The sequence below is a fragment of the Eucyclogobius newberryi genome, unplaced genomic scaffold (assembly GCF_026437365.1).
Source record: "Eucyclogobius newberryi isolate DKJ021-1_F unplaced genomic scaffold, fEucNew1.0.hap1 SCAF_13, whole genome shotgun sequence".
NCBI lineage: Eukaryota > Metazoa > Chordata > Actinopteri > Gobiiformes > Gobiidae > Eucyclogobius > Eucyclogobius newberryi.
The window spans coordinates 6,366,104-6,393,836 of record NW_027315757.1 but is presented as its reverse complement, the minus strand read 5'-3'; the positions used below and the strand labels follow the sequence as shown (position 1 = coordinate 6,393,836).

The window sequence follows — 27,733 nt, the reverse complement described above, 5'->3', positions numbered from 1 at the left end:
GAGGCGGGAGGGTGAGGGGGGTGGAGAGGGGGGAGGGTGAGGGTGAGGGGGGATGGTGACGCGTGCTTGCCCTTATGACGCGGTCTTGCACCCACCCCCCGTCAGTTTGGAGATTTGAGGAAAGGAGATAGTCTGTACTATAGCTAAAAACTGCGGGAATCAATCAAAAAAACACTCTGGGTACATAAATGAAGCACAAATAGCAATGTAAGAAGGTTAAAAGCTCTGAAAAGTCGATTTTGCATGTTATGGGACCTTTAACCTTGAGGAACAACTGGATCTTCATATGAAAAACACAATGATTTTAATAAAGTTACAACAACCCGCTAGCAATCTAGCTTGTTTTGAGAGCCATGTCTTCTTGTTGTTGTCAAGGAAACAAAAGCCTTTTTACAGAGACAAATCCATACGTTTCAAACATGTCTGCCCGAAAAAAATATGGGGTATTACCAACATAAAGATTTTAATATCAAAGTTATTGACAATGAACCTTAACCTTAACCTTAACCCTAGCAGTTTCAGGAGCCGCGGCACAAAATAGCCTAGCAGTTTCGGCCGCGCGCCACAGCTCTATAGACACTCCCTTTGGAATATACTTCTGGTAGCTGGGAAGAAGGCCAACACAAAAAATGGAGGACACACATTGCTCTGACGACCCCAAAATGGCAGATAAGAAATAGGCCGGTAATTACTTAGTACTGCAGCATCAAGACTGCTCTTCTTTAGGAGAGGCTTTATGACCACAGTTTTCAAAGACATTGGGAATGTTCCAGATTGAAGCGACATGTTAACTATGTGAGTGAATGATGCTAACAAACTGTTCAGCACAGACTTTAGAAATCATGTGGGTAACACATCGAGGCAGCATGTAGATGAACTCAGACTGGCGATGATCTCTTGGACAGTTACAGGTGCAAAGGGAGTTAGATCTAGGTGTCTTGGTGATTTTAGGGTAATTTTTTTTATTGTCAGATTTAAATCATTTTTAATGCCCTGAATTTTGTCAATAAAGAATAGTGAAAACTCATTACACTTGGATGTGGAAATTAGTTCTAACGGCAGCTGAGGGTTTGTTCATCTGTTTACTGTGGCAAACAGGACACGCCAGTTGTTACTGCAGCTTCCAATTTTTATAACTACATTTTACGCAGAACTAGGGAGGTCGTACATGTATAACTTTTCTTTGTAAATCTTTTTCAGTGGGACTGGGCGTTATCTTATCACAGGGAATTTGAAAAAATAATCTCAGAATGGGCAGCCTGACTGTCCTTTATTATGACTCATTTAAAGCTCATATAAATCAAGTTTATAAAACAGCCTATTTCCATTTGCGCAACATAGCGAAAATCAGAAGAATCCTGCCTAAAAGTGATTAGATTAGACTACTGTAACTCCTGCTCGCAGCGTGTCCTAAAAGCTCCATAAAAAGCTTTCAATTGGTTCAAAATGCAGCAGCAAGATTACTAACAGGGACAAAAAGAAGAGAGCACATTACGCCGGTGCTGAAGTCTCTTCACTGGCTCCTGTCGAGTTTAGAATCAAATTTAAAATTCTACTCTTGACCTACAAAGCCATAAATGACATGGCCCCATCCTACCTTAAAGATGCTATAGAACCATATCATCCAAACAGAGCTCTTCGCTCTCAGAATGCCGGCCTTCAGGTGGTGCCAAGAGTCTCTAAAAGTACTGTAGGAGGTAGAGTGTTAAGCTACCAAGCTCCTGTGTTATGGAATCAGCTCCCGACCCATGTTAAATATGCTGACACAGTCTCTTCATTTAAGTCCAGGCTTAAAACATTCCTCTTTGCAATCACGTATGGTCAGACTAGTTAGGAACAGAAATATAAACCCACAGCTTCAGCTATGCTGCCCTAGGAGTAACTGTGCTGGGGGAAGTATGGCAGCTTGAGCACTATCCTCTTCTTCTGACTACTTATTCTATGAAAAAATATTTATTTCTTGATTCCACTTCCAAACTGTTCACTGCCTTCTTTTTCTTTTTCTCACTCCTGAGGACCTGCGGACCCAGATGCCCCTCTACTGGTGAAGTGGTCCCTGTCCCATGTGGACGGTCCCTCATCTGCCTGAAGAGTGGGTCCAGCTCGACTCAGACGGTCCCTCATCTGCCTGAAGAGTGGGTCCAGCTCGACTCCGACGGTCCCTCATCTGCCTGAAGAGTGGGTCCAGCTCCAGTCTCCCTCGTGTCCGTCTGGACAGACGGACACGTCTGTGAAGGAGAGTCAGATCTCTCCTTCACTGGAACTCCTCCAGGTTTCTACTTTTTCCTAAGGAGGTTTTTTGTAGTTTTTCCTGGCCGAGAAGGAGGGTCTAAGGACAGAGGACTCTGGGACATTGTCCCTTGCCACCACAGACATTGTTGATTCATTTCTCACTGTGGCCCTCAGAGGCAACTGTTGTTGTGAATTTGGGCCTTACAAAAATAAACTGATTTGATGATGATTTGATTTGGTGACTGGTCCCGGCAACACTGAGGCCCAGTGCATCCTAGCTATGGGAGCTAACAGCGCTGAACAGTTAATGCCATTTGATTTGGCGTTTATATTTGTTAAGAGTGGTGATTAGAACCACGCTGGCTGAAGGTGGTCTTAATTTTTTGGTGACGCCCCTTTAAAGCTCGTGCTTGTGTCTCCCTCAGCTTGCCACTTGGCTGCCGTCAGCGAGCACAACCCTCCATTTCTTTTCCTTTTCTATTGTTCTCCACTACACACCATTTTAGAATATCTTCATACACCCTGACCATACATACATACAGACAAACACTGCCTTCATCCTGATGTTCATGGAACAGGTCAGTTTCTGTTTTCATGTTTTCACGGCCTCAGAGTCGGATTGTGACAAATGTTAATTAGTAGGAAATCTGTGTTCCAGTGAAAATGTCGGAACTTGGAAGATCTGAGCTTCGAAGTGACTAGAACACACCGTTACCTTAACCTATGTCACATCTGCTGCTCATGTCCAACCAGGAAGTAATGTTAAACACCTCATTAAAACTGTCAACACTCAGCGAGTCTTAAATATAATCATGTTCACTACCTTTCAGCTCGCAAGTGCTTTAACCTGCCATCTGCACGTTAAAGAACTAAACCAGGACGTGAACTAAATGGACTAAACCAGGAATAAAATTGTTTTACTTCATTATTATTCATTATCTGTTCATGTTATGTCCCTAATACACCTCCTAAAACAACTATGGCATTCATGTCACATATAAAGCAAAGCCTTGAAAATTACACTGAAAAATTCAACAACAAAAAACAACAATAAAACTAGAGTAAACCAGGTCTAAAACAGGAAAGTCTTTGCCTAGTCAGGAAATTAAAGTAACAGGTCAGTTGCAAAGAAGAGGGCTCTCCCAAGGTGTAACATCTTCTCTTATATCCACACATTTTCTGCTGTAGCCTGTATATGACGGGGCAACAAAAATCCTAATAGTCTTCCTAATACGCCTCCATCCATCACCCTGACAAACAACACCCTGCAATATCCTCCGCTTTATAAATCATCCCACTTCCTCCACCCGGTCCCACAAAATCCGACCGTCCAATCACGCTCGTACTCTCACCCGTCACATCAGAGGTTTAGCCAATCCTCCGCCCTCGCCCCTCCCTCCCTGTCGCCCCTGTCGCCTGAAAAGGCCATGTGTTTGGATCACGGACAGACAGTGCCCTTCAGAGTGGCGGCTAAGTGATGCTACGCTAACCCAGATGCTAACGTGCCGCTATGACAAACGACTGTACGCAGGCTGACATTTGGATAATAGAGAGCACAAGTGGACCATGTGTGCAGGGGACACGGGATCTGTCAGTGTGCGGTGATAGGTCATACTTAACCTAAGATCAGTCTCTATTACAGGGGTGGGCAAACTACGGCCCGCGGGCCACATCCAGCCCGCAGGGCCTTTCAATCCGGCCCGCCACGTAATATTAAAAAAAAAAAAATGTGTTTTCCTTTTTTGCTCTCAGGCATCTGTCTGCACTTGTATCCTTAATTTATATGACGTGAAATGAATTAAATAATATATTCAATAGCCTATATTTGACAGAAAAGTTATATTTTATTTGATATTAAATTTTTGGGATTCAAAATTGCCTGGATTCAAATATGGCCCTCGGAGGAAAATAATTGCCCACCCCTGCTCTATTAGGAACTGTTGTCATCTTTTCAATTATTGGTTTTGTCAGAAAGGTTATTACTATATGTTGCTGGTTTTAGTCTAGCACGTATAGGCCCACCGGTTTGGAATGAGACTTACTCATCATATATTTTTTGAAAGGAAACTGAAATTAGAATTTGTATAAAACTATAATCAACCAAAGCCCCATAGAGTTGATTCTTGACAGAAATGAATGGAATCTTTATTGGCCTGGGAGGATTTTTTCTGGCACATGAGAGCAGGGTAAATCCTTGCACAATGTAAAGAAAACACAAAGAGGCAGATGAAGAGCACAGACATGCGGCAGAACTAAGGATTATAATTTAATGAGCAGCAGAAAACAGCGTGGGACAAAGGATATAATGTGTACATTTTGTTTTTTGTTAGGAATGTTGTTCCATATCCACGTCGTGATGTGCAGACGGACGTGCAGAAATCATAACCCACTGCGAGCTTGGGCACAAATGTGGGGTGCACCTCACCTTCATCAGTCCAAAAGCTGCTCTAACACAGATTGAGCTCAGGAATAGAGCTGCAGTGGGTGTTTATGTGGCGTTATTATAGCGAGTGTGTCATTAAGGCTGCGATATGCACCAACCGCTAGCAAGAAGTAGTCCTGTGGAGGGCACAGGTGTATGATGGGCTATTCTGGAGCTCCCTGGTGTTATGACCTGATCCCGGATTTCCAGAGGGCCATTTGTTTTGCTTTTTAACAAGGAGAATGGGGGGATGGGGGGATGGGGGGATGCAGGGTTGAGGATTCTCCCCTGTAAGTTTTTCTATAATACAGTTGACATTTCTACGATTTTGGTGAGCTTTGGATGCATTTTTTGTCATATCCCACTGAATACTCCTGATTTGTATAATATGGACAACGATAATTTGACATTGGCCATTGTTTACCTGTGTTACAGTTGTGTTTAGTCTGTTATTCACATGCTGCTGTGTCAGTGTTTTCCTCTGCTGCCTCTCTGTCTCTCACTTCTGTCCTGCAGCGCCCCCTGTCTGGGAGTTGCACTGGACACTGAACTGTGTGGACAGAAAAACAATAGCCTGAGGCTTTAATCAGGACAACTGATGTTTTATGTTGCATCTATAAAAATTCTACAAAAATGTGGAGAGAAATCTGCAATCCTTTTTTAAAATTTACTCAGCACTTAAAGGTTGAATGGACGATTTTCTTGCCCCAAATCTGAGTCTTATTTCCTCGTGGCGTGGACGGCCGATTAGTCCTGCCACGTATCAATCATAAAACGCACCTACCGCTCACCTGCAGCCGCGTGCGGCTCGTCCCACGTTTCCGCGTGTCTAAGCGCATGGATCTATCATAACATAGTTCCCTCAGTGTACGGGGCAAAATGAAGACGGAGAAAAACTGTTCAAGCTGACTCAGAAGAAGACGGAAATCTACGGGAGACGAGAGATGTGATTCGATCCGTCGGGCTAATAAACAAACGCACGCGTGTGTTGTATCAGTCCGCACGGGGGAGTGCACATGTACGCTGTCCATTTTGTTCATATTTAAACTTTGATTTTACAAACCCCCATCCTCACCTGTCACCAAGCTTCAACCGAGATTTACATATTCAGCGTGACTTATGCTTTCTAACACTATCATTTTCAATAGCAATATATTCTGCAGTTATTTGTCTTTATCCATTTTTGTGAAATTGGTCACATTGGTACAACATTTAGTTGTCCACCATAAACTCACATTTCTGTTTCATGGGAGTTCTTTCAAATGCAGTCTGAAGATGTTGTTTGTGCTCATTTACATCTCAAACTAAAATAGATCTGTCTTGAACAGCTGCTGGTTGTACATTTAGCTTGGCTTTCCTTATAATTAAGAGTATTTTTATGTCAAATAAATGACAACTTGAGTTTTCTGGAGTTAATGAACAGTCTGTTTGTTCGTAATTCTAATTGCTTTTTTCTGTTGGAGAAAAAGAGGCTTTGTGTTTGTGGTGTGTGTTCCCCAAACTTCGGACCGGTGAATATGGGACAATCAAGGAGCAGTATAACGTGTGATGAGTTAATATCAAATATGTTTTATGTCTAATATGTCTAATTTATATAGAACACTTTTACTTACTCTACTATCTGCAACATTTGTATGGGATTTCCAACTTATATTTGAATCCAAAATAACTCCCAGAAACTTTCTTTAAATCTCAATCAATGGCTATTTTCACGTTTAGATTTATTTCTCCGCGTCCCAAAAATCATATACCATACTTTATTTTATCTCAATTCAAACATAGCTTATTGTATTTAAACCGACGTTTGTAGACGATACAAGTCTTTTTCATTCAGGGAGTAACTTTACTCTTTAAAGAAATAATGGCATGCATTGAAAAAGATTTTGAATGTGTCAAAGATACTACTGAAATAGCCCCCCACAAGCGCAAATAAAATACCCAAATGTAATCTAATCTATTTTTTTCCATTAGTGAACTTCATTTGTGATCTGACACATTCATACTCTGCACACAAAACACAGATAGTCCAAACCAAATTAAAAGATACTATATGTGGCGACCAAGAGGTTGGGTAATAGCTTAGACTAATTCCCCAATGTGTTACGCACAATAAGTCATTCTGTGCAACGCCACCTGCTTAAGGGTCCAGGAAACCCAACAAAAATATAGCCCACTATAATTTTAGTTGGGTTTAGTTGGGGCACCAAAAATAAAAGAACATTCTTTATTTCAACAAATATTAAATTAGACGCATTTTAATCATCAAATATTCTAAATACGTAAAACCTGGTCTTTAATACAAAAATATTTAGAAACTAGCCAGTGATGCCCAGACAAAAGGACAGTCCAAAAACACACCACTTTATACATGCTAGCGGTACTGAGTCTGACCCGGCTAGTCCACAGGACGCAGCGAAACGCGCCTGGAGGGCCTTAAACTGCTCAAACAGCAAAGAGGAGCGGGGGGAGCGAAGAGGTGATCCTTAACAGAAAGAAGCAAACGGGAGGAAGGGGAAGCTCAAGCCAATCCTGCAGCAGCGCAGTAGATGGTCCGAACCGGCCAGTGCGCACTGAACAGCGCAGGGTAATAAACTGAACGAACATAAGCGCCAGGGGTAACCCAGATCGGGCATGCAGAGCCAAGGATGCCAGTGATCAAAGTGCAAACAGCGGGGTGTATTGTTGCCGGGCCTTAGGCCGTTTGAACCGCAACTTTCGGTGTTTGAAACGGCAAGATAAACATGGTTTTGAACTAGCGGCCCAGTTGTGTGCACGTCAGAGGTGAAAGCCAAGAGAGAGGCGCATGTGAGGAGATGTCCCTAAATTACCTTTGCAACAATGTGATTGGCCGGCAGATGTGCGTGCCACTACATACATAAATATAACATGACAGAAAGGGGTGAGTAATAAAAAGGGGGCTCCATATCTTTCCTTTAGTGCGTCTTCAATAGTCTTCTTCTTCTTCTGTTACTTTTCATGGCAGTTGGCAGCCAACTGAAAAGGTGCATTTACTGCCACCAAAGTTGGCATAAAATAGATTTTTAGAACAAGAGAGGAGAATCTCCTACAGCTGGATCAGTCTGTACTGATCATGGAGCCTATGAAGGTGACGAGATAAAAGTGCCCTTTTTAATACCAGTGTTTAGAAGATTGCTCCAAGGTGTGTACTTGTGGCATTACGATTATATGTGTCACTCATCCTACTTAGAGGGCCCTTAGTCATCCACCATATTAGCAAGTTTAAAGACACTGACTACTGCTGATATTAATCTAGTCTGTCCAACTTCCACCCTCCACACAAAGTTACATAGTGCACCTTTAATCATACATTATGATTGCAGGATACTCCTCTCCAAGATTCAACTGGGGCCTTTGTTTATCAGAAGAACACTTGTGTTACAGTTGTGTTGAGTCTGTTCACATGCTGCTGAAGGCTTATGTCTAAATCCTGTGTCAGATAAACCAATGAGAGCTGTGCATGGAGCTGAGCTGTGGCGAATCACAGCACTTCGTTGCGTTTGTTGTCGTTAGGATTACGGAGTGTGATAAAAAATATATAGTAAAAAATATATAATCATTTTGTCATCAGGGAGAATGGCATCCCCCTGTTTCCCCCCTCAAATTGGCTACTATGGATATTCCATAAACACGTCCAAGTGTCCCGGGCATCACAGAGCCCTACATGTGTATGGAGGGAAAAATCTTATCTAGTAGTGTGCTCCATGCAGGTTTCTGCCTGATTCTCCATTTCCATTCCAGAAGTTTCCAGAAGTGTCTCATTTACCTGGCCACTTTCCATGGTTTCTGCACAAGACTCTCCAGCATTTGGATCCCGCAAGAGGAACTAGACACAGTGTTTGGGGTGAAGGAAGTCTGGGAGTCCCTGCTTTGACAGCTGCTCATGTGACTCGGCCCCGGAAGTGGAAGAAGAAGAATGGACTCTCCAGCATTTCTTTAGACCGCTACCTGTTTAACTCTGCTTGTTCCTGATTCTTCCAATTCGTCTGAGGGGGAGAATGGCCCACAGGGATACCGGGGAGTTCTATGGTGGGCCAATGGTGATCCAGACCGGGCCCTGCGTGGCCTCTCGGATTAGGCCTTGACTGGATACTTCCCCATGTTTTTGCCACATGCTGCAGACAGGTTCTTCCACAGCACCAAACCCGTTGGTGCATGTTTTCTGTTCTATGTTTCTATTGGTTACAGCCTGTAACAAAATAATCTGACCAAGGTTTCATATACAGGGGTTTTATATATCTGTGCGTCTAACGTCCAGGAGGGAGGAGTGGTGAGGGGCAAACCCATTGACGTAGCGCCCCTTTTATGGGTGAGTCTGTGATCGGTCAGGTGCAAAGACCCTAAAACTACGACACAAATGAAAGAGCAGTACTCAAACTGTGGGTGAGGGAGAGGATCTAGTCCTACAGAACATTTTGTGAAGACATTATCAGTTTCAACAGTTTCATGTTTTGATCATCTATACAAACTAAAAATATATTACAAAACTATTCGGCTGTATTGATAAAACTACATCGAGAAATTCGTCATCTGCCTTTCACCCATAGTTAATGCCCATGCGGCCTGTCAGAAGTAGTGGGCCATTTTGTTGTCGATGGTTTGATTGGTTTCATGGCATCAGCAGTAATCATTAATCCCCCAAAGCAGCGTCCGTTGCGCTGCTGTTCGTTTGATGAATGGCTTTTCCCACAACACAAGTCCGCTGTGATTGGTTTGCAACACTGGACCTCAAGCACATCCTAGAAAATATCACAGAGGAAAGTGGCCATGGTTTCACTTCTGACAGTTCTAAAACAAGCCCGGAGTTGACCTGAAGGAGGCCGCTGGGAAGAGGTTTATTAAGTTATTGAGCATTGTCCCTCAGAACAGGTGAACACATTTTATTATACACTACCAGTCAAAGGTGTGGACTACTACTTTCTACATTGTACTGAAGACATCAGTAAAATGGAGCAAGACGTACGGAATTACTGTATGTATCAATGAAGAAAAAACCCGCCTTTGAAAAACGGCTGAAATGTAGCTATTGAGCTTACGCCGGCATAATTTAAGGTACTTGCTGACTCTCTGATGAATATCCACAGTAATAAGTCATATAAATACATGTGAAATAACTCTAAATACGTTTTATATTGTAGATTCACACTTTGCTATGATGGCATTGCTGCAGAATCGTGGCCTTCACTGCTAACTTCACCGCTGTACATGTATGTGTTCATTCGTAGATCTGATGCCTTCAATGAGAAATGTGAAAAAGTGTGACTGGTAATGTAGGAAGATTAACCATTTACTCCATTAAACTAAAATAAATATCACTCTAGAATAACTCTTGACGAATCTGAGTCAGGATCTTAGTATGGTCTTAGCTGTTCTTCCATGCAGATCTCAGCCATGGTCTTGATCCAGAATGAAATATGAAAATAAAAAGCACGTGGCTTTGTCAAAGATATGTTTGGGAGTGGCACCTTACATCGTTGTCTTCTCTTCTTTCTTCTGCATGTTTTCTTTCTGCAATCTTTGTCTAAAGTGCTCAGAACTTCAAAGTCGGCTCCTATGTCCACCCTGTTTGGATGCAGAAGATGTCCACTGCTACACAGTGCGGACATAGTAAACAAACAGGTTAAAACAGAGGTTCATTGATGGGCAGAAGCACATTATTGGCTGAAATTGACAACAAAACTCCATTGAATCTATGTATCAGGAGAACATAGCAGGATCCATCTCCAGATCTGCACCAGGGGCTTGGTCAGGAGTACCTATCTGGACTTTTCCATGAGCACTTTAGCAGGAGGATCTTTCAACGTAACAATCGAGGCACAGATACAGTTTCTCCACTCAGATGGTTTTGATCCATTGAGCTATAATTGGTAGCTGTTTCCCCGCTAACGCTTGACCACGTGCTAACATTTCTCACCTTTGAACATTTACCTCCCGCTGCTAGCTTCCACTCAGCTACATTTCTAACGTTTATCCTGTTTGGTCTCAATCACTCGCCAAAGTTTAGATGACAGGCTTTAAAATGATCACACATCCACATCCCTGCTGCGTTCATCTCAGCGTGGAGATGTTAGCTTAGCTTCAATAAACTCTGCATAGCCCCACTGTGTCTATAACCGCAGAGAGGAACACAATTAAAACAAAATTAGCTACAGTGCCTGACGGCTATTGAAAGTGGCTAATTCAATCGGTCCGTCCAATAAAACAGACTCATTTCAAGTTTACACATTGTGGCTTTCATTGTGGAGTGTATATTTTTCAAAATAAAAACGTCATGGTTGTTTTAGAAAGCATCATCCAAGTGTTGAGCCTTATTGGTTGTATTAGTGACTTAATCTAGCTGTAGAGGTTGTGCAGATGACATTGTCAATAATGAAATCTGCTCCTGTTAGAGCTCAAAACACAACTAAAATGAAAGGGCTGGTACAGTGTAATGTAAAATGTAAAAGTAAAGCTGCTCCTCAATATTTAGTTAAGAAAAAAACAGAAAACAACAGGAACATTGCAGCTACACTCAGATTTATCACTGATTTGGCATCATATAAAATGTTTTGTTTTGCCAGTATCACACATTAACCTCAATCATACTATCACGAAATAACTCGATAGTAGCAGATTAAAATGTGATGTAAAAAAGGAAGTAAAGGAAGTTAGGCAATGCTGAAGTTAAGATAAGATAAGATAAGATATTCCTTTAATATCCACACAAGGGGAAATTTCGTTGTTACATGAGTTGTTAATGAGTTTTCCCAGATGATGTAGTAGTAGTAGTAGTAGTAGTAGTAGAAGTAGTAGCAGTAGTATTAGTAGTAGCAGCAGTAGTAGTAGTAGTAGAAGCAGTAGTATTAGTAGTAGTGGTAGTAGTAGTAGAAGCAGTAGTATTAGTAGTAGTGGTAGTAGTAGTAGAAGCAGTAGTATTAGTAGTAGTGGTAGTAGAGGGAGGAGAAGCTTGTGTGTAAAATGGCAGGCTGCTTGTGCCTTGGCTGAAGATCCTGTCAGTGCTGGACTCGTTCTCCTCCAAGCACCATGGACAGTTCAACGATTCTGTAGAATTTACCTGTTTTCTATTCTTAAATTACATGCTTCTGACATTTCTGAGGCTGTTTTTATCACCTTGTGATGTACTCTCCATCACAAAAGTTGCATAGTGCACATTTAATGTGTGTTTGTGTTTCTTAAAAATAGAAAACTCATAAAACGTACAAATAATACAATTTATTTTTTAAAGAAAAGTTCATAATTATAGACATCCAAACCCACTTTGTTCCATAGAACGATGCAAGATCCATCCACATTTAAATAAACTGAGACTCTGCTTTTTGTAGTTCCCAGTTCAAAATCAAGCTGAAGCGGAAGCTGATCAGACCAATGGACAAGAAAATGTCTTCAAAGATCTATAGAGAAACCAGACTGTGTGACCTCTGCATGACCCCTGTGTGACCTCTGAACTTTGGACATGGTCAGTTTTTGTAGTCCGTCACAGGTCTTTGTTCGAGGCCACTGCAGTTTCCCAACAGATTGCTCGAGTTGCTTTGTTGGTTGCTGTTGAAGTCTTTGCTCTGGAGGTCACAGAAGACAGGCCTGTTTGTACTCCTCACTTCAGAAGCCATTGGTTCACTGTGAAAGAGAAGAGAACAGGGACATGTCACTACGATAAGGATACAACATGATAGAGAACAGGGACATGTCACTACGATAAGGATACAACATGATAGAGAACAGGGACATGTCACTACGATAAGGATACAACATGATAGAGAACAGGGACATGTCATTATGATAAGGATACAACGTGATAGAGAACAGGGACATGTCACTACGACAAGGATAGAACATGATAGAGAACAGGGACATGTCATTGTGATAAGGATACAACGTGATAGAGAACAGGGACATGTCACTACGATAAGGATACAACATGATAGAGAACAGGGACATGTCATTGTGATAAGGATACAACGTGATAGAGAACAGGGACATGTCACTACGATAAGGATACAACATGATAGAGAACAGGGACATGTCATTGTGATAAGGATACAACATGATAGAGAACAGGGACATGTCACTACGATAAGGATACAACATGATAGAGAACAGGGACATGTCATTGTGATAAGGATACAACATGATAGAGAACAGGGACATGTCACTACGACAAGGATAGAACATGATAGAGAACAGGGACATGTCACTACGACAAGGATAGAACATGATAGAGAACAGGGACATGTCACTACGATAAGGATACAACATGATAGAGAACAGGGACAAGTCACTACGATAAGGATACAACATGATAGAGAACAGGGACATGTCACTATGATAAGGATACAACATGATAGAGAACAGGGACAAGTCACTACGATAAGGATACAACATGATAGAGAACAGGGACATGTCACTATGATAAGGATACAACATGATAGAGAACAGGGACAAGTCACTACGATAAGGATACAACATGATAGAGAACAGGGACATGTCATTGTGATAAGGATACAACATGATAGAGAACAGGGACATGTCATTATGATAAGGATACAACATGATAGAGAACAGGGACATGTCACTACGATAAGGATACAACATGATAGAGAACAGGGACATGTCACTATGATAAGGATACAACATGATAGAGAACAGGGACATGTCACTATGATAAGGATAGAACATGATAGAGAACAGGGACAAGTCACTACGATAAGGATACAACATGATAGAGAACAGGGACATGTCACTACGATAAGGATACAACATGATAGAGAACAGGGACATGTCACTACGATAAGGATACAACATGATAGAGAACAGGGACATGTCACTATGATAAGGATACAACATGATAGAGAACAGGGACATGTCACTATGATAAGGATACAACATGATAGAGAACAGGGACAAGTCACTACGATAAGGATACAACATGATAGAGAACAGGGACATGTCACTACGATAAGGATACAACATGATAGAGAACAGGGACATGTCACTATGATAAGGATACAACATGATAGAGAACAGGGACATGTCACTATGATAAGGATACAACATGATAGAGAACAGGGACAAGTCACTACGATAAGGATACAACGTGATAGAGAACAGGGACAAGTCACTACGATAAGGATACAACATGATAGAGAACAGGGACATGTCATTGTGATAAGGATACAACATGATAGAGAACAGGGACATGTCACTACGATAAGGATACAACATGATAGAGAACAGGGACATGTCATTGTGATAAGGATACAACATGATAGAGAACAGGGACAAGTCACTACGATAAGGATACAACATGATAGAGAACAGGGACATGTCACTACGATAAGGATACAACATGATAGAGAACAGGGACAAGTCACTACGATAAGGATACAACATGATAGAGAACAGGGACATGTCACTACGATAAGGATACAACATGATAGAGAACAGGGACATGTCATTATGATAAGGATACAACATGATAGAGAACAGGGACAAGTCACTACGATAAGGATACAACATGATAGAGAACAGGGACAAGTCACTACGATAAGGATACAACATGATAGAGAACAGGGACAAGTCATTACGTTTTGGGCTGTGCTCCTGTCTATGGGTCTAAATAGTAACAGGTTTGGATGTTTTTCTAATGAATACTTTGTTGGGATGAAAACTTTATCAAAGTCAAGTCAAGTGGCAGTTTGCAAAGAAAAGGTAAAAAAAAAAAGTTGAAAATTACAGGAAGTAGATATGAAGTAGATCTCTCTATCTATATCGTCAATACACAAAATTCCATCCGAAACGATGGACAATTCATGCGCAACAGTTTGATTTAATTTATTTGTCTTTCTCGGTCTTCGTCACTGATTCCACGATGTTTGCGGGTGAGTGAACAGCATCATGTGATCTCTTACCGACAAAAACGGGGAGAGTTGAAGCGCTAGGCTAGCTGTGATGCTAACTCAATCTGAGGTCTCTAAAATAGACATTAAAAGTGGCAACAGAGGAGGAAAGGTTGGACAGATGTAAATAAAGCTACTTACAGGGCACATACAAACTTTTAATAAAGAATAAATGCTGTAAAATTTGAGGATCTACTTGACTTAAAAACAACACAATCCATGTATAAAATAAAGAGTAAACAACTACTTCTGCATATTCAAGAACTTCAAAAGAGGGAAAGTGATTTAAGAGAGTCTGATATACGTTTTGGACTTTAAGTCACTACTTTTTCCCCACCCTTTGAACCCTACGGCCATTACAACAGTGTGTCTAATTTATAGAATCTATAGCCCAAAATTTACGGTATTAAGAAAACCAAATGTGAGAACTAATGTAAAGCAGTTTCTTAGCGTGGTTCTTAGAATCTTCTGTGCTGTTTTTAAGTCCTTAAATCATCTCCAGACTCACTTCGTGCTTTTCTGTTATCTTATCATCATCAGTACGACTGCGTGCTGCGACCAGGAAGTAAATCAAAATCATATTTTCTGAAATGTATCTCTTAAACTGTTGAGTGGTGGCCTCATCTACTGGCTGCAAGGGGAGATTACATAGTTTATGGTGTTGGAAGTAGGCAGAGACCCCAGTGTATTTGTATGTATATTTTTTTAGATTTAAAAACATGAGATGCTAAACTAAAATGTACTCAAGAGTATGTTTAAAGGCCAATAACAATGCAAATAATTCACAATATGTTAAGGTGTTAGCAGCTATTTATGTTAAGCGTGAATGTACACGTGGTAACTCAGATCTTCTGCCCATTCCCTTTTCAGATTTTATGCACATTGTTTGAACTGATGGATTTACCTATATCAATATATAGGCCCATACATACGATACATGAGAATCAGCATTTTCTTTCTGGATAGGCGCTGATATTTGACACTAGTATTGGTGCTACACAGGGCTAATGTCAACCAAAGAAATAACTAACAAATGTCATAACAATGTCCGGGTTAATACAGTAACTTGAGCACTTTCTTAGCTCAAATCAGACTGTCCGACGTCACTCTGAGGACGACTGAAATGCAGCGTCAACCGTCATAACCTCGCCATAATCACTACATGACACCGTTTGACTCGTCAGTCTCATACTCCGGAGTGGTTCGCTCTTCAAACCCGGGGGCAGACCGACAGTTCAAACTACTCTGAGGAGATCGAAATCACCAGCAAACCAAGTTCAACATTTGCACGATTTGAAAATAGTGTCACAAAATGTTTGCTTCTTGCCCTTCGTCTATGATTTGGACAATTTACATAGGAACAGGTCGCGTTCCAAACATTCTAGAATCCCAGTCATTTAAAACTGAGCTGGAGACAGGTTGTTGAAAGGACTTCAAGACGTACATTTTAGGGCTAATCTCTAACAAATAATAATAAGGTTCAACATATAAGAGTTTTGATATTTCTGTCAAATTACAACCGTTATGAATACAACCTGTTGTGATGAATCCGTCTCCTCTTCACTCCCTCGCTCCTGCCTTCTCACAGACAGTATATTTGGGTTCTGCCTTCACCCATAATTCACACTGTCAGACCAAAGCTGCTGTTCCACTCGCTTCCGAAGCTCCTGGACAGCTCCTACTGTTCCATTCTGCTCTAATTGGGCCCTTTTATAATAATGTGTGAGCAGTCTTTCGTGACGTTTTCCTGTACATGAGGAAAGATTCCCAAAAAGTACATGAGATTCAACTCTACTGTCATTGGACATGTTTAAGTGCAGTGCAAGGAAAGTCGGCTTAGTGTGTCACCAGAAAGGCCACAAAGCAGGGATGTGGATTTGTGAGTCTCACCAGAGCGTATAACGCTGTGTGGTTTGTGCTTGTGCCTCCTCCTTCCCTCTTTGTGTTTTGGAGTTCAATAGTGCATTTACCCAAAGGACTCGGACTACTCAGGTGTTTGAATCAGAAGTGTACCTCTGGTCTTTCCATGCATTTCAGAGTGGTGAAAAATGAGGATTGTTGCCATAGAAATTGACATTTGAAACAAGAAAGTGAAACCCATGACGGCCTGGTTGGGGCGCCGTTGGCCTGTTGATCATCTCTTTTAGATTTGTGACCTGACTCGTACATTGTGTGTTTTCCCACTTGAGAATGGGGAATTTTGTAAAATCGTTTAGCACTTTGTGACCAAATAAGTATTTTATCTGCAGTCCTTTTGACCTGCACACCTATGCAGAGTGCCTCAGATCGTTTTGGACTAAATCTAGTTCCTCTGCTTTTGGCCTGGTCCTGATAGAGCACATCCACAGTTTTACATCATTCTCACATTTATACAGCAAACCTTAAGGCAGGCAACGATCTTCATATCAAGGAAGCACACACCAGTGTACTGTACGCAGATAGTAGTAGCAAGATGGGTCAGGTGTCTCACCTCCAAATTGTGGAAATGACCACTCCACCAAGGATGTTCTATGTCATGAGCGGGATTCGAACCAGGTATTCTCTGATTATCTGAGCTACTGTCGCACTCATCTCCTGTCGGAGTTTACTTCGACTGCTGTTCTACAGCATGTGAATATTAACAATCAGCCATAGGCATTATATTATGTTATATTATGTGGGATTATAGTCATTATAATCCCACATTCATCCGGGAGAATAAAAGAAGAAAGTCCTGATCCGTATTCAAATACAGCGCTACATCATGCACTGGCAGCCCGTCTGTCCTTCGTGTTTAAGAAGGGGATTGTAGATAGCTGTTCAGTCATATAATATTTACTTTGCCAAAATATACAGTTTTCTATATGTGTGAATATTCTACAGATAATAAAAACACTGATTTAATACTGCCAAAGATCATTAAAACAGATTTCCACTTGTTTATTATGACTAATATTATAATATTTAAACGCAAAGACATCTAAATTAGGTAAAAGATGGAATAATTTCCAAATGAGCATAATAGACCTGACCAATCACAACCCATGTAGCTTTACTGATTCTCTTCTTCTTATGGATTATGAGAACCTTGGACTGGCACGGTTCCATATTTGAATATTTTGCTTTCTAATTAGAGTTTTGAGAGCAGAGTCCTGTGGTTTCAGAAAGGATGGCTGATTATATCCTCTTTTTTCACTTTGCAATAGTGAGTTTTGTAAAGCCCACACAGAGCTGGAGATTTAGTCAGACAGGTCTTAAAATAATCTTCGGACTGGGCACAAGCTCCAACATGGACTTATTATTATTCATGAGAGTGAAGATGGAGGACACGGGGATCAGGAGAAATACAGTTCTACCAACACTGTCTCCACACTCAATTATTCCAAATGGTAATGTTAAAAAAATGAATGTTAAAAATTGTCCATATTTTTCACCTGAAGCATAAATAAAAAACATGAAAAGAAAAATGTAAGAAAAGCGTGTGTTGTATATCAGAGCTGCAGGTGAGACATGTGTTTGTGCGAGGCCGAAGCTGAATGGATCATTTGGAAAAGTTTGCATAATTATGCCAAGATTGAAAAATTGAAGTAATGTCTCTAATTAATGAGAGTCTGTGCATGAGCAATTAGTTCAAGTATGAGTTATTAATCACTTAAGGCTGTTGAGAGTGCCACATGATGAAAGTTTTTGCCTGAGCTCACAAGCGTTCTTTTACTTTCCTCAAAATGTGTTGATTTTGACAAAAAGCATCTCAGGTAATATGAGCGGTACTGAAGCCACGTCGATGTTCGCAGCTACTGTTTATAGCTCCATGGTGCACATCCATCATGTAATGCACACATAGTATACATTAGAATATATAGAAGCGCTGTGTTTTTTTTTATTTTGCTACAATTTCATAATCAAATATACAACTGTTTTTTCGTGTATTTATGCATTATTTGTATTCATTCAAAGTTTATTACGAACTCAATAGGAAAAAGTGCAAAATCCGTGTTGTAATTTGATTTTAAATTTGCTTTTACACTTTTGCTTTGACTGTGTGTTTCAGCATCTATAATAATGAATGCATTGAAAAGTATTCTTTCTAAGATTCAAGCATTCCCTCATCAAAATGTGCTGTTAGTGCACTGGCAGCAGAGGGAAATGCCATGGGGAAATAAACACAATGCTAACTTGCTCTGACATGCTAATGGAAGTGATTTGATGATTTGTGTTTGGTGATAATTTATGGACTAAAAACAGCACACGACACCTCCAGAGCTCGACCTTTGATTACACACATCTGACTGTGTGTAATCAAAGTGTAAAGTGTTTTTCTGAGGCTCAGTAGGAGAGGAACTCATACACAGGATTCATCAAACAAGCTTGAATGAAGCTGAATACAACTCTAGGTGTTTTAGATGATTGGACAATGTTTTGGTTTAAAGGTAAAAATATATATAATTTTGCATAATGTGTGTGAAAGACCAATCCAGCTAAGTTCACCATGAAGGACTTGTATGAAACACGGAGCAATGAAATTGGTCATTATTTGTATTTTGAATTTGCTTCAGGATCAATAAAGGATATATGAGTATAGACATATTTGAGCTGCAAAGTTGCGAAAAAAAAGAAAAGGAAAAACAATGGAAGATTATTAGAAATTGAAAACCATAAGATGCAAGAGAATCGTCCATTAGGAGAAACGAAAACAGTGAATATGCTTTTTGTATGTTCTAATGAGCAGGTACTAGGAAAATACATCTGTTTACTGTATTTTATTTTCAATTATTACTGGACAAATGAACAAATCAGGTGGCGGTCAACAGTATGTCTGGCAAAACTTTTCACTAAACTGCTGTAAAGACACGGAAACTCTTGTTCATACAATAAGAAGCTCACACGTGATAAGCACGGGCTAAATACATCGAGTTCACCTCATATGGAGAAGATGTGGCCTAAATGTGTATCCTAGACCCAATTCCAAGCAGACTCCTCAAAGACATTCTCTCCCTACTTATATTCATCCTCATAAATACCGTACCTGATTAGAAAGTGTTCACAGTCCTTCAAACATGCAGTCATTAAACTGCTACTGAAAAAGCCTAACCCTTGATCCTGACCTATTGGTAAATTAAGACTCATTTAAAATCTTCCCTTTTTCTCCAAAATCCTTCAAAGAGTTATATTTTAACAGCTTTGTCGCCACCTGCAGGACAATAACTTATTTGAAGTTTTCCAGTCAGGGTTCAGAGCCCACCACAGCACTGAAACTGCACTAGTTAAAGTCACAAATGATTCGTTATTAGCCGCTGACGATGGACTGGTCTCAATCCTGGTTCTGTTGGACCTCAGCGCAGCGTTTGACACCATCGACCACAACATTCTACTGCAGAGGTTAGAATGTGATGTAGGTGTTGGAGGAACAGCCCTCAGCTGGTTTAAATCCTATTTATCTGATAGGTACCAATTTGTTAATGTAAACAAGAGCTCCTCACCATGCTCTAAAGTAATTTACGGCGTGCCACAGGGGTCAGTATTCAGTCCTATCCTGTTAACTCTTTACATGCTGCCGTTAGGCAACATAATCAGGTCACATGGCATTAACTTCCACTGCTATGCAGATGACACGCTGTATTTATCAATGAAACCTGATCAGAGTAAAAAAAAACAGGATGACACTTTAATTATCTGCTTCTTAACCCTGAAAAAAACAAGGTCATTGTTCTAGGCCCTAAACATCTACGAGACAGTGTAGCCTCCAGTTCTACTGTAAGAAACCTCAGAGTCTTATTTGACCAGGAACTCTCATTTAAAGCTCATATAAATCAACCCTGTAAAACAGCCTATTTCCATCTGCATAATACAGCTAAAAGTCTTGCGTAAAAGCGATGCTGAAACTTATCTATGCATTTGTAACATCTAGATTAGACCAGTAACTCCCAGCGTGTCCTAAAAGCTGAACTGTGGATGTGGATGCTCTTCAACTGAGAAATGATTTCTACTCCACATGAACGATTCTTCATCTGCTTCAAAGAACTGGTTCTCCTCCTGATGATCTGGTTTTCCTCCTGATGAACTGGTTCTCCTCCTGATGAACTGGTTCTCCTCCTGATGAACCGGTTCTCCTCCTGATGATCTGGTTTTCCTCCTGATGATCTGGTTCTCCTCCTGATGATCTGGTTCTCCTCCTGATGAACTGGTTCTCCTCCTGATGATCTGGTTCTCCTCCTGAAGAACTGGTTCTCCTCCTGATGATCTGGTTTTCCTCCTGATGAACTGGTTCTCCTCCTGATGAACTGGTTCTCCTCCTGATGAACCGGTTCTCCTCCTGATGAACCGGTTCTCCTCCTGATGAACTGGTTCCCCTCCTGAGTGGGTCCAGCTCCACTGTCTCTCTCGCGTCCGTCTGAGGGAGTCAGATCTCTCCTTCACTCTGGAACTCCTCCAGGTTTATACTTTTTCCCAAAGAGGTTTTGTAGTTTTTCCTTGTGGAGAAGGAGGGTCTAAGGACAGGGGACTCTGGGACATTTGTCTATGAACATTGTTTGATCTGTTTTCATTGTCAGCCTTCGAGGCGACTGCTACTGCTTGGGTATTGCAAAAATAAATTGAATTTCATATAATTTCATAAATGCCGTCCAAATTAGGCAACAGATCATTTACATATTATTATTTACAATTGTAACGCCAATATTTAAAAGATAAACTTTATTATTTTGCTGTTTTTAATACAAAAATTGACATACTTTTAAGAATAGTAATGAATCCAGTCATTAGTCTTATATACTTTCAATATTTTATTGTGTGAAAAATTCCTGACACAGTTTATGTATTTTATGAATAAATTAAACATGAATTGTCGTCAAATACTTTTAAATTTCCCTTTCTTTTGAAACCTGAAGTCCAACAAAGTATATTTGTCGAAGATTTATAATATACATTGTTATTTTTGCCAAGACATAATTGTATTCATTATTATTTCTAAGGTTCTTTTTTGTTTACCTAAGATTAAGATTAAGATTAAGATTAAGATTAAGATAAGCCTTTATTTGTCCACACATGGGGAAGTTTCGGTGTTGCAATGCAAGTAGATACAGAAGAAAAGAACAGATAACTTATAGGAAGTTTCAACTTTTAACCTGACAGTTTCAACTGCTCATCTTCTTGACGTGACGTGACTTGTCAGCTGCTTTGGAGCTGTCTTCCTACCGGCAGAGACAGGACGACAGCGCCATCTGCAGTCTGGCTTTTTCAGTACAAGTGTGAGAGAGTATAAAGGCAACCTCGTCCCGGTTCATAGGTGAGGTCATAGGTGAGTGAGCCGTCGAAACTGTCCAAAAAATGTGGTCTAAAAAGGACACTTTTAAATGAATTATCAGAACACCAAATGAACCTTAGTGGACCACGTATATTTCAAAGTTCCTCAGCTGGCCTCACACGCTCTGAGCCTTGTGTTGCTCTCGGTGTCCTGGACTCGTACCTCTGTATTGGTGGCGCAGGACTCGGTTGTTGGGGCAGTCCCGGCCCTGTTTGCTGAAGTTGATGTTGGTTCGGATGCAGCGCTGGAGCAGAGGCTGTGTGGGCCGCGTGTTGTCACTCATGCTGGAGAATATCTTGTAGGGCTCATTCTGGCTCAGCAGCCGCAGAGAGTGCATCTGTGGACACAAGAAACGTAGACGCTCAAATACACCTACACACAAACATTTGGTATTTAAATGACACATTATCTATATTATTTGTATTCAATCAAGTCAATATGTATAAGTAGAGGACAATTCATACAAAAAGTAACCCAATAAAAGCATTATTCATCACATTTTGTAGTTTTTCCTGCCCAAGAAGGAGGGTCAGGACAGGGGACCTTGGGACATTTGTCTAAGGACACTTGATGCTGGGACATTGCCAAGTCCCTATGTACGATGTTAAATCTGTTTTTCACTGTCCCTTGAGGCAACTGCAGTTGTGATTTTTGGTGTTAAAATCCAGAACAAAATAATTTCAGTCATAAGCACAGTGTCCACTAAAGGGAGACTTCCAGATTTTAGCTCTATAAAACTAGAACATTGATTCCCCATCTTTAGTCTTGACTCTGGCACCAGCAGGAGGCCGGTCCATGTTTAGTCCTGACTCTGGCACCAGCAGGAGGCCGGTCCATGTTTAGTCCTGACTCTGGCACCAGCAGGAGGCCGGTCCATGTTTAGTCCTGACTCTGGCACCAGCAGGAGGCCGGACCATGTTTAGTCCTGACTCTGGCACCAGCAGGAGGCCGGACCATGTTTAGTCCTGACTCTGGCACCAGCAGGAGGCCGGTCCATGTTTAATCCTGACCCTGGCACCAGCAGGAGGCCGGTCCATGTTTAGTCCTGACTCTGGCACCAGCAGGAGGCCGGTCCATGTTTAATCCTGACCCTGGCACCAGCAGGAGGCCAGTCCATGTTTAGTCCTGACTCTGGCACCAGCAGGAGGCCGGTCCATGTTTAGTCCTGACTCTGGCACCAGCAGGAGGCCGGTCCATGTTTAATCCTGACCCTGGCACCAGCAGGAGGCCGCTCCATGTTTAGTCCTGACTCTGGCACCAGCAGGAGGCCGGTCCATGTTTAGTCCTGACTCTGGGCACCAGCAGGAGATCAGACCATGTTTAGTCCTGACTCTGGCACCAGCAGGAGGCCGGCCCATGTTTAGTCCTGACTCTGGCACCAGCACGAGGCCGGTCCATGCTTAGTCCTGACTCTGGCACCAGCAGGAGGCCCGTCCTTGAGGTCCTCAGAGTCCAAGATGGTTCATATGGCACTAACATGTCCGAGATGTACTTTGGCGCTAGGCCAGGGAGAGACACAAGCAGAGGTGGCGTCTTGTGTATCAACTGACCTAGTGGCAGATTGAACAGAAGGGGTCCCAGGATTGACCCTTGGGGCACCACAGGTCAAGCCTGTGGTCCGAAACAGTCACCAGATTTCTGTGCCAGATTCTTGACACACTTATGAAGCCAAATTCCTTCTTAAATGAGAGTTGCCCCAAATTCAATAACACGCAGTTGCGAAGTCCCTCATTTACATAGAAATGAATAATGTATTTGCTGAGAAATGACCTTTAAACGTCCAAATTATGGGCTGCCCGGGTTCATGTGACACTGAGATGGAGCCAGGAAGGGAACAAGGAAGTCGCGCTTCTACAGATTATCACTGATTTACATCTTCACCAGTGATTAAATATGTAAAAGACAAATGAGCACACTTAGTGGAAGCATATCTGAGCCTATATATATATGTATATATATAACAGTGGCACATACAGAGGCACACATGCTGGGACTACATTCTGTTCAAATGCAGAAGGGTCTGGAAACGGACCATAATGGGACTCTCCAAGCAAGAGTCAGGCCAACTACCGCAGCTGATTTGGGTCACATGTCTCTCAAATATTTTCGGAACATTCAGAACAAAATATATAACTTAATTTACCTAATTTATGGAGTCTAGTGCGTTGCTTGTTGACTTTCAATTTGTGTCATTTTATGTTTTCCTCGTAAGCCGCCATGTTTGTTTGGACACGACCGGGCCATGTGTTTCTCTGATGGTGAATTGTTTTCTCGTGTTGCAGATTCAAATTTGGAATTGGGCGGAGCTGATTCTACAAGAACTGCATGTTTCAGTTAAAAACATAAAATCAAAATAATCAAAAATGACTTGCATAAAGATCTGACATTGAGCACCGAACGTTTCAGAGGGAATATGACTTACATTTCACTGGACTGTGCAGAGGGAGCAGATTTAAATGTGATTGATATTTAGAATGTGGCACCATTAACATCAGAGCAACTGCATAGAGGGCAAAATGAATGAATGGTTTTGGAACATTTAATTTTGATTCGATTTGTGATTTAGGTTTTGATTGTAAGATTTTACACTGTAAACACCTCCAGCTGCATGTAAGTGTTAGTATCCGCTCTGCAGAGACTCTATTTCCCATGTGCCCCTTGTGTTTGTCATGTGCTCCCTTTGTTGTTTCTGTGTCTCCGCCCCTCACCTGCTGTCAGTCTTCTCATTCCCTTAATTAGTTTCTCCTGCCACTTGATTGTTTCCACCAATCACCTGCTTCTCTGTGTGTATTTAAGTTCTGTCTCCCCTTTGTTCTGTGTCTGTTCGTCACTTCATGTCTGTCCTGCTTGTACTCCTGCCCTGCCCTGCCCTGCCCTGCCCTGCCCTGCCCTGCCCTGCCCTGCCCTGCCCTGCCCTGCCCTGCCCTGCCCTGCCCTGCCCTGCCCTGCCCTGCACCCGCCTTGTTTATCTGTCTACCTGAACAAGTTTGAACTCTTCAGTTCTGGCTTTTTGGAAATTTGGATCTTTTGTGTTTTTTGACTTTTGGAGCCTTTGTGCCTACCTTTGGATTTTGAACTTTTTGTTAAATAAATTCTTATTTGCCTTATCCGGACTGCTTTTGGGTTTTTGCCTCCGGGATCATAACAGTAAGACTTGAAGATCTGGATATAAACTCCTAAAGAAGCTGCACAATATATCAAAAAATGAACTCATGCAATTATTTCTATAAACTAAATACATCACAATAAAATCGAACAGAAATGTACTTTATAAAACATCTTGAATCCTAAATTAGCATTGATATAATCTTAAGCTTTTATTTTGGTGGTTTTACTAGTAAATGAAGGGATGCACATTTTAGTTTCACTATAACTGAAATGATTGTGTCAAAATGTATATTAAAATATTGTAATAATATATTGCGTGTCACGATCTTGTCCAATATGATGAATCCTTACTCCTAGACTAAAACCCCACCCTCATACAGAGTTAGCAGCTTTTTCTTTTTACAATAATTTGCAGTTTGAAACATACGGACGTAACAGCAATCGAACTATTGTGATATTGTATTGTCAAAAGTTTCACAATAAATCGAATTACAAGCTCAATTTGTTGCAAAAAACCTTCCAAAATGATCTCAATAAGTATCGTACCGTGAGATGAATATTGTGATAATATTGTACAGTGATATTTGGATACTAAAACTGTGCAGTCTTTGCGATTGCGATTTTGATTGAATTGCGATACATCTTGCAGCTCTTTACATGTATTGCAGTAGATTGCAGACGGCTCTTCTGTGGTGCGTTCAGGGAGCGCTCGTGAACATTTACAGTTCAAAGCAGAGAAGAGCAGAATCACCGCTGAACTGTTGAATACGTGTTCCAGGGGAGATTTACTGCAGATTAAAGGGCAGTGCGGTCAGTGATGTCATCTTTAAGCTTGTACTGTGTTTATGAAGAACAGATGTGTACAAACTGTAAATCTGACCAGAATCAGCACTTTCAAATAGTCAAAGATGCATTTGTTTGTGATGAGATTGGAGTCTTCACACAAAACGTTGGGCACGTTCACAAAATCAGATAACTAGAATAATCAGATAACCAAATAGTTTGATCGGATTTTTAGTGTGTGTTTGTATTAATCATAAAACAATCTTGCCAAAACCTGCACGGATGTGAACAACCAGAGACATCAGATGGAACTGTTGACATGACGTTTCAATTCTGTGACGACTCCAGAAATCAGATCTGATCAGACTTTTGCTCTGCATGTGAAGCCAGTGTCCAATGAAAATCATACATTTTAAAGGGGAACTGAATAACTCTTTTAGTGTAAGGTCTTCCACCTGCTTGTCTCCATGGAGAGGAAATTCCACATTATTTCATTAAAAGTATCTGTCTCCATGGGGACAGGCGAGCTGCTCACACCAACAATACAAGGTATATTTTAGACATTAAAACATGAATAAATGCAAGAATCATGTTTGTCGACTAGTTATTTCATTTCGATTGTAAAGATTTATGTGGCGACAGTAGAAAGGAGAAGGTCTGGAGTGAGTTGGAGGGAGTTTAATCTGCCGTTTTACATAAATACATTGTTTCCTATAGCCTACTTTCCTTTACAAACAGTTGTTTTTGCACGTTTGGGCTGTTGTGGTCCTGTGAGTGCAGTTTGCGTCAGATACATCCTCAGATTATAGAGATACTGCAATGTTTAGAGAGCTTTTGTGAGTTTCACACCACTGTCCCCTTTAATGGACTGATCGATCATCAGGACATGTCTTTAGTCAACTAAGAATGTCTTTTGTGGACTTCAGCCCTTGTAATAGTGGTTATTCACTGCCTGATGGTTGCACTAAACTGCACTTTGTAGTTTGACCTTACTTACCTGTTTGGTCCTGTACATTTACCTTAAAAGATGTGGCAAGATTCACCATGAAATACTACGTCTATAGACATTTTATAAGTTGTATTTTAAATATTTAATCATTTGAAAATATATATACTGTGTATATTATGTGGGGGAAAAAATCGAATAAGAACATTTCTTACGTTTCAATAATATATATAAAAATTGGTGTGCAATGCAATTAATCTTGATTAATTCAAGTATTTTTTATTTTATTTTTTTATTCGACTGACAGCACCAGTTTTGCACTTGATATGACTGTTTATTATTGAGACATGTCAGGTATGACAGTTGTTCTAGTCCTATTTGAGTCGTTATGAAAATGACAAATTATTTTACATTTCCCCAACCTGAAGATTGCATTTGTCACTTGTCCATCACGTCAGCCAATCACAGCGTGCTAGCTTTGCCACCTTCCTTTTGTTTCACATTGGTGCCCCGCTCTTCTCCACCGCCGCAGCAGCAGCAGCAGCAGCACCACCATCCTCCTCAGCCTCTCCATCCCCTCCAAAGATTGCACCGCTCTCTCCTTTCACACCGGCCAATCAAAGGCATCACCAACAGCCAATCAAAGGCATCACCAACAGCCAATCAAAGGCATCACCAACAGCCAATCAAAGGCATCACCAACAGCCAATCAAAGGCATCACCAACAGCCAATCAAAGGCATCACCAACAGCCAATCAAAGGCATCACCAACACGTCCTGGTGTCTCATCGTATCAGTCTTCTTTACACTTATGGCCTTATGCAAATGGCCTTGTATCACTTATATTAAGCCAGGCTCAGGCTCATGTTTGAATCTTCTGGCTCTCTGTTGTATCACGGCTCGCTGCTCATCGCTGAGGAGAACACTTGCCACCGCTGAGGAGAACACTAGCATATGTTTGATAAGCACAATGCACACTGTTACAATGTAGGCAAAGTCTTATCCATGTGACTTATTTGCTGTCACATGCTGAAGACGTCACACATGCT

General features: G+C 41.1%; 1 protein-coding gene across 1 annotated transcript in view; it reads right to left on the bottom strand.

Moving 5' to 3' along the window:
* Positions 1-11,869: 11,869 nt before the first annotated feature.
* Positions 11,870-27,733, bottom strand: part of LOC140357879 (carbonic anhydrase-related protein 10-like) — a 165,460-nt gene continuing 149,596 nt past the window's right edge. The window contains exons 8-9 of the mRNA XM_072442426.1: positions 22,010-22,184; positions 11,870-12,286 (exon numbers count right to left, since the gene is read on the bottom strand). Of these exons, the coding sequence (XP_072298527.1) occupies positions 12,264-12,286; positions 22,010-22,184 (198 nt within the window). The 3' untranslated portion in view covers positions 11,870-12,263. The remainder of the gene's footprint in view (positions 12,287-22,009; positions 22,185-27,733) is intronic.